Consider the following 8,108-nt stretch of genomic DNA (forward strand, 5'->3'; position numbering starts at 1 on the left):
AAGTACAAGAATTTATTTGTTGAGTCACTTTTGCATTAATGGAAGCATCCACCCCACAGAATCACAATAGCACCTTGTGTGTGTTCATCATCCTCCATGAACCAGGAAGTCTGCTTTATTTTCACCTTTGTTAACAGCTCAGCCTTTGCAGAGGTCAGCCTTATACTGCATAAGGTCATTAGCATTGCTAAATCAACATAAAATTTGTAAGACATCAGCGATAAGAACAATAATTTACCAAAGTGAGTCAGCTGATGTAGAGAAAGCTGAGAGGAGGGTGCCAAATGAGCTGATTTGGCATGAAATGTCTATTTTAAGCTGCATCACATTCAAAGGCAGGACCTTTGGGCAACTTTCTTTTCTTTGTTTGTTAGCAACTGAGGTGCTCAGCTGTTCAATAGTCTTGCTGTTTATAAACTGTTTAACACCATGTTTTGCCTTGCTGAGGGGAAAAACAAGACTTGACCACAGCCCCTAATACAACCCCAATTCCAATGAAGTTGGGACAATGTGTTAAACATAAATAAAAACAGAATATAATGATTTGCAAATCATGTTCAACCTACATTTAATTGAATACACTACAAAGACAAGATATTTAGTGTTCAAACTGATCAACTTTATTATTTTTAGCAAATAATCATTAACTTAGAATTTTATGACTGCAGCACGTTCCAAAAAAGCTGGGACAGGTGGCAAAAAAGACTGAGAAAGTTGAGGACTGCTCATCAAACACCTGTTTGGAACACCCCACAGGTGAACAGACTAATTGGGAACAGGTGGGCAAAGATGGGGCGAGGTTGACCTCTTTGTGAACAAGTGCGTGATAGTCGAAAATAGTCGAACAGTTTAAGGACAATGTTCCTCAATCTACAATTGCAAGGAATTTAGGGATTTCATCATCTACGGTCCATAATATCATCAAAAGGTTCAGAGAATCTGGAGAAATCACTGCATGTAAGCGGCAAGGCCGAAAACCAACATTGAATGCCCGTGACCTTCGATCCCTCAGGCGGCACTGCATCAAAAACCCACATCAATGTGTAAAGGATATCATCACATGGGCTCAGGACCACTTCAGAAAACCAATGTCAGTAAATACAGTTCGGTGCTACATCCGTAAGTGCAACTTGAAACTCTACTATGCAAAGCAAAAGCCACATATCAACAACACCCAGAAACGCCGCCCGAGCTCATCTAAGATGGACTGATGCAAAGTGGAAAAGCGTTCTGTGGTCAGACGAGTCCACATTCCAAATAGTTTTTGGAAATTGTGGACATCGTGTCCTTCGGGCCAGAGGAAAAGAACCATCCGCACTGTTATGGATGCAAAGTTCAAAAGCCAGCATCTGTGATGGTATGGGGCTGTGTTAGTGCCAATGGCATGGGCAACTTACACATCTGTGAAGGCACCATTAATGCTGAAAGGTACATACAGGTTTTGGAGAAACATGTGCTGCCATCCAAGCAACGTCTTTTTCATGGACGCCCCTGCTGATTTCAGCAAGACAATGACAAACCACATTTTGCACGTGTTACAACACCGTGGCTTTGTAGTAAAAGAGTGCGGGTACTAGACTGGCCTTCCTGCAGTCCAGACCCGTCTCCCATTGAAAATATGTGGCGCATTATGAAGCGTAAAATACGACAACGGAGACCCCACACTGTTGAACAGCTGAAGCTGTACATCAAGCAATAATGGGAAAGAATTCCACATAAAAAGCTTCAACAATTAGTGTCCTCAGTTCCCAAACGTTTATTGAATGTTGTTAAAAGAAAAGGTGATGCAACACAGTGGTAAACATGAACCTGTCCCAGCTTTTTTGGAAAGTGTTGCAGCCATAAAATTCGAAGTTAATGATTATTTGCTAAAAACAATAAAGTTTATCAGTTTGAACATTAAATATCTTGTCTTTGTAGTGTATTCAATTAAATATAGGTTGAACATGATTTGGCGGCATGGTGGACGACTGTTTAGAGCGTCTGCTTCACAGTTCTGAGGACCCGGGTTCAATCCCCGGCCCCAACTGTGTGGAGTTTGGATGTTCTCCCTGTGCCTGTGCGGGTTTTCTCCGGGCACTCCGGTTTCCTCCCACATCCCAAAAACATGCATTAATTAGAGACCCTAAATTGCCCGTAGGTGTGAATATGAGTGCGAATGGTTGTTTGTTTATATGTGCCCTGTGATTGGTTGGTGACCAGTTCAGGGTGTACCCCGCCTCTCGCCCGAAGATAGCTGGGATAGGCTCCAGCACGCCTGCGACCCTGTTGAGGATAAGCGGAACGGAAGATGAATGAACATGATTTGCAAATCATTGTATTCTGTTTTTATTTATGTTTAACACAACGTCCCAACTGCATTGGAATTGGGGTTGTACATACCACAATATATTTGCCATTGTTTTAAAAAGATGAATAAGTGCAACCATTTTCGCAAGGGAGCAGGAAGCAGCCTCAGACTCGCAGGACAGCTGCTGCAGGGTTGCTGCTATTTAAGCTGGGTCATGTGACGACCAGATAAAGGCGGTCTTATGCGGATACTGGGGCTGTATCCAGGCAACAGTGCTATTCATCCCCTAGCAACCGTTAAATCTTGGGAGAAGGATGGGGGTTGGGCCATCTGTGCCTGTACATGACTGGACAGGATGACCTCATTTGTCAGCTAAACCCTTTGGAAACAAAGATTGGGCACAAAATCAGTCTGGGACTACAAAAATATGTTGTTTACTTGACAAACCGATATAGGGATAACTTACATATTGCAAATAGTGCTTTGTAGCCGTGTCTATCTCTTGTCACTGGAAACGAATAACACTTAAACTGATGGGCTTTTTGCTGAGTGGGGCCAGTTCAAATAGTAGATAATGTAGGAGCCAAGGATAAGATGACTGATAGCCTAATGGCAATTGCATTAGCAGGTCAATCATATGTATTTTGCATGGGACTAAATATGTATCAGTAATGTTGTCTGCGTATGAATTCAATTCTGTGGATACATAATTAGTTAGAAATGCAAATAAAAAGAACAAACAGTGATGTTCTAGTGATACTATCATATGAAATGTGTTCCGTTCCATCGCCCAGAGTCAGTTCGGATAGGCTCCAGCCGCCAGCCACTCTAGTGAGGATAAGCGGTACGGACAATGGATGGATGGATGGGTGGCTGTTCCAATACATTTCTGGTGTTTTCACTACATACTTCATTTAACTGGTTTGTATGGAAAGACATTTGAGCATCTATTCAAAATCCTTGATATCCTGCTTCAGGTGCATGTAGGCTACTCTTGTTCTTTGTCCTCACTAGTAAGACAGTTCTACGCACTAGAAATATGGCCCATGCACACTAGTAGAAGGACTATCTTACTACTTACTCTCTATCAAGGATAACTTTCCATAAAGTCATTTGATCATTTATTAGAGATACTTGATAAGGAGGCTATTATTACTAGTTATTAGTTGGACCTAGTAATGTTTCTAGTGCCACACAGTAGTTTACTAGCAAGGTTTAATTGTGTATTAGTATGGCAAAAGTGGCACCAGTAGTGCAAAATTGCTACCAGTAAGACAGTTGTTCCACTAGTGCGCTGAATTGCCTTATTAGTTCAGACAAAGAGTGTACTATAATATGGACCATAAGCTCAATATCCTTGATAAGGAGGCCGCTAGTACATGACACATGCCTACTAGCTGGGCCTAGTAATGTTACTAGTACAGCACAGTAGTCAAATAGTACGGTTTGTGTACTAATTGGCCAAAAGTGGCACTAGTAGTGGAAGAAGTGTTACAAGTAAGACACAGTTGTTCTACCAGTGCACTCTAGTTGTTCTACTAGTGTGCTGAATTGTCTTACTAGTAAGGACAAAGGGCAAACTAATACATGGACCTTGAGCTGGATATCAAGGACTTTGAATAAATGACAAACGACATTACTGAAAGCCGTTTGTGCATTTCCTCGATATCCTTGATATTAGTGCGTGACACATGCCTACTAGTTGGGCCTAGTAGTAATAGTGTAGTTGTTACTCTCCATACAACCGTTTAAGCATTTATGTCATATCCTTAGTAAGTAGCAAAGACACAGTCATGCTGCTGCTGCCTTTCATGCAGACGTCGCGGGTTAAATTCTCAGCCAATGCACCAAAAGCCAATCACTGCCAGTACCGAGCGCGGATGCAAAATGGGTGGGTTGCATCAGGAAGGGCATTTGCCCTAACAACTGTGCCTAATATTTCATGCGAGTGACTCGCTGTGGTGACAAGTCAAAAATCACAACAAGTAAGACACTGTTGTTCTATTAGTGTGCACTGGTTGTTCAACTAGTGCACTGAAAAGTGCATAGTACATGGGCCTCAGGCTGAATGATATGATATGGATGGAATCAACTAACTGTCTGGGCCTGGCTGGAAGCATCACGCTGAAATTACGCAGCATTTTCCTCTCAGTTAAACTGCTTGCTGCACAATGCCGGGTGGGGTCAGGGAGGCGGTTTGTGTGACCGTGTTTTGGTTCAGCCAATAGAAAGCCGCGTATGTCTGACTGACAGGTAACTGCCCAATAACAGGAGAGCGGTCCAATTCACCGCACCTGCGACCAGCCAATGGCGGCACAGCAAGCTGCGGCGCGAGGGAGCGCTCGTATAAATACCGTGAGCTTCGCCGCGCACGCCATAACGTCTTACATCGACCACGTTATAGTCGAATTGCAAGACATCGCTCAACGGACTTTCTTCGAACCTCCTCCTTTGGCCGCTCCAGTGCAGCAAAATGGTAAGAATGCCTTTAAAAGAAACTTCCACAAGTTGCTGACTGTAGTTGGCGTGTTTGAGTCCCATCGGTTTCGGATGAGAGCAGCCGGCCGCTAAGAGATGGGGTCGCAATACATTTTTTTTTTTTTTTTTTTTTTTTTTTTATTATTTTTTTTTTAACAAACGTTTAAATTTGTTGAGACAATTCGTAATGAATGATTTCCGTGATATTAGACATTTGGTCTTCAAATGACAACTGGGTGGACACGTAGCAAGCGCACTGACGCAGATGATTGCTCACGCGGCACTTTTGATTTCCGCCTGAGACAGACCGGCCATTTTCTACAAGTCCCGATGAATCCAAACAGAAATCGCTTCTACGTCGACCCCGTTTAAAGAGTTCGGATGGGTAACGCTGAGCTACATGACTCCCGCCCAGAGACACAAAATCCCGGGAGGGGAGGAGGAGGCGGAGGGCGGCGGTGGTGGTGGTGGTGGTGGTGGTGGTGTGGGTGGGGTTGGATGGGGTTGGGGGGGGTTTGTGATGGGGCGGGTGCTGAGGCAAGGCATTGTCACCATGCAGCAGGGCCTTCAAAAATGCATGTCAGTAACTTGACACTGATCACCCACCACCATAGTAACCGTCTTGGAATTTTGTGCAAAAGTGGCAAGGGCATAAATTTACTACATGGTAGAGTGCCCCTGAAAATTTGAAGTCTTGATTTATTTTAAGAATTAGAATGATCAGTTGTGGTTGAATAACTTAAGAAGTCTCCATTTTAAATTATCCCCCACCACACACACAGCGCGAGTGTATCTCCATCCACGTTGGTCAAGCTGGCGTCCAGATCGGCAATGCATGCTGGGAGCTGTACTGCCTGGAGCACGGCATCCAGCCGGACGGACAGATGCCCAGCGACAAGACAATCGGGGGCGGGGATGACTCCTTCAACACCTTCTTCAGCGAGACTGGAGCTGGCAAACATGTCCCCAGAGCTGTCTTTGTGGATCTGGAGCCCACAGTCATTGGTAAAACTGTCTCTTGTAAAAATCAGTTTCTTCTATCCGTGATATGTGAAACTTATTTCAACTGAATCTCCTCAGATGAGGTGCGCTCTGGAACATACCGCCAGCTCTTCCACCCCGAGCAGCTGATCACCGGCAAGGAGGACGCCGCCAACAACTACGCCCGCGGACACTACACCATCGGCAAGGAGATCATTGACCTGGTGCTGGACAGGATCCGCAAACTGGTGTGTAACGTCACAAAGTGTTAACACGATTCCTTCCTTTTGCTTACCAATTATCCTAAACACCGTCCCAGCTGACTTGGTGGTACACCCATCACCTGTCAATCACAGACTGAACACCCACATGATTGACCAATTCTATGAAGCTAGCATACATGGTTTTGGATGGAGGGAGGAATCCAGAGTACCACACTAGCCTTTGTGCTACTATAACGCGTCCCTCGTCTTTGTGTCCTTAGGCCGACCAGTGCACTGGCCTCCAGGGCTTCTTGGTGTTCCACAGCTTCGGAGGTGGTACCGGCTCCGGTTTTCACCTCCCTGCTGATGGAGCGCCTGTCTGTAGACTACGGCAAGAAGTCCAAGCTGGAGTTCTCCATCTACCCGGCTCCCCAGGTGTCCACTGCTGTGGTGGAGCCCTACAACTCCATCCTGACCACTCACACCACCCTCGAGCACTCCGACTGCGCCTTCATGGTGGACAACGAGGCCATCTACGACATCTGCCGCAGAAACCTCGACATCGAGCGTCCTTCTTACACCAACCTGAACAGGCTGATCGGTCAGATCGTATCCTCCATCACTGCTTCACTCCGGTTCGATGGTGCCCTCAATGTTGATCTGACAGAGTTCCAGACCAACTTGGTGCCCTACCCCCGTATCCACTTCCCCCTGGCCACCTACGCCCCCGTCATCTCCGCTGAGAAGGCGTACCACGAGCAGCTCTCTGTGTCAGAAATCACCAACGCCTGCTTTGAGCCTGCCAACCAGATGGTCAAATGTGACCCTCGCCACGGCAAGTACATGGCCTGTTGCCTCCTGTACCGTGGCGACGTGGTGCCCAAAGATGTCAACGCTGCCATTGCCGCCATCAAAACCAAGCGTAGCATCCAGTTTGTGGACTGGTGCCCCACTGGTTTCAAGGTGGGCATCAACTACCAGCCTCCCACCGTGGTTCCAGGCGGAGACTTGGCCAAGGTCCAGAGGGCTGTGTGCATGCTGAGTAACACCACTGCCATCGCAGAAGCCTGGGCCCGCCTCGACCACAAGTTTGACCTGATGTACGCCAAGCGCGCCTTCGTGCACTGGTACGTGGGCGAGGGCATGGAGGAGGGAGAGTTCTCAGAGGCCAGAGAAGACATGGCGGCTCTGGAGAAGGATTACGAGGAGGTTGGCGTAGACTCCGTTGAGGGTGAAGGAGAGGAGGAAGGAGAAGAATATTAAGGCACTTGATTGATAAAGAGGAAATTTGTTCTCTAAAGCATTCCAATTTTGTGGGTCAGTTGGAAGTATGAATAAAATGGCATGTGAAGCTGTTTTGTTTTGAGTTTTATTTATACCCCACCCCTTAAATGCACTGCTACTGTTTTACGAAATGGCACATCAGTTTCATATGACGAAATCACACTAGAGTCCCTGTTCATGTTTTAGTCCACTGCTCCCCCTGCTGGTGGTCATGAGCTACAAGAACTGATGAATCGTGACCTAGTCCAAGTCAACGGGCCTTTTTGGATTCTCCTTTTTACTTCGGAGCTTTCCTTTCTTATCTGAGGGAGATGACCCTGAAGTACTTGGAGTTTAGGTAATCCAAATTATAAAAATGCTTGGGTATGGGGACTCAATGCAACCGTTAATCACAATCAGCTTTATTGGCCCAGTATGTTAACATGCAAGAAATATATCTTCGGTCGATGGAACCACATAGTAAGATGGCAAACACCAACTATGACAAAATATACATATAGGACATGAAAATGCAAGTATGGTGAGTCACTAAGCAATTAAATGGTACCAGTAATGTTGATTCAATGACAATTGTGCAAATGATGCAGAGAACTCGAGCAATTTAAAGTGACTACTGGTGTGATAATCTGGCAATTGTGCAAATGGTGCCACCTTTTGTGCAAAGGTTATGTCTGACTGACCTTTATGAAAGGAAATCTATCTTCCCCGCAATCCCTAATGGCAGCAATATTTAAAGCAACAGGCCACCAAAATTTAAGATGCTCGAGAGTTTCATGCATAAGACTTTGAAATGTAATTTAATAAACTGAAATAGTACATAGTATATAACAAACATGCATCATCAAGTCTTTAGTGAACTATAGCAATGTGAG

General features: G+C 45.3%; 1 protein-coding gene across 1 annotated transcript; it reads left to right on the forward strand.

Moving 5' to 3' along the window:
• Positions 1-4,608: 4,608 nt before the first annotated feature.
• On the forward strand, positions 4,609-7,307 carry LOC133485812 (tubulin alpha chain-like). The gene is given in 5 exon segments (XM_061790101.1): positions 4,609-4,766; positions 5,551-5,773; positions 5,849-5,997; positions 6,234-6,302; positions 6,304-7,307. Coding segments are annotated over 5 exon segments (1,356 nt in total). The 5' UTR covers positions 4,609-4,763; the 3' UTR covers positions 7,216-7,307.
• Positions 7,308-8,108: the final 801 nt, after the last annotated feature.

This window comes from Phyllopteryx taeniolatus, chromosome 1 (assembly GCF_024500385.1).
Source record: "Phyllopteryx taeniolatus isolate TA_2022b chromosome 1, UOR_Ptae_1.2, whole genome shotgun sequence".
In the NCBI taxonomy this organism is placed as follows: Eukaryota; Metazoa; Chordata; class Actinopteri; order Syngnathiformes; family Syngnathidae; genus Phyllopteryx; species Phyllopteryx taeniolatus.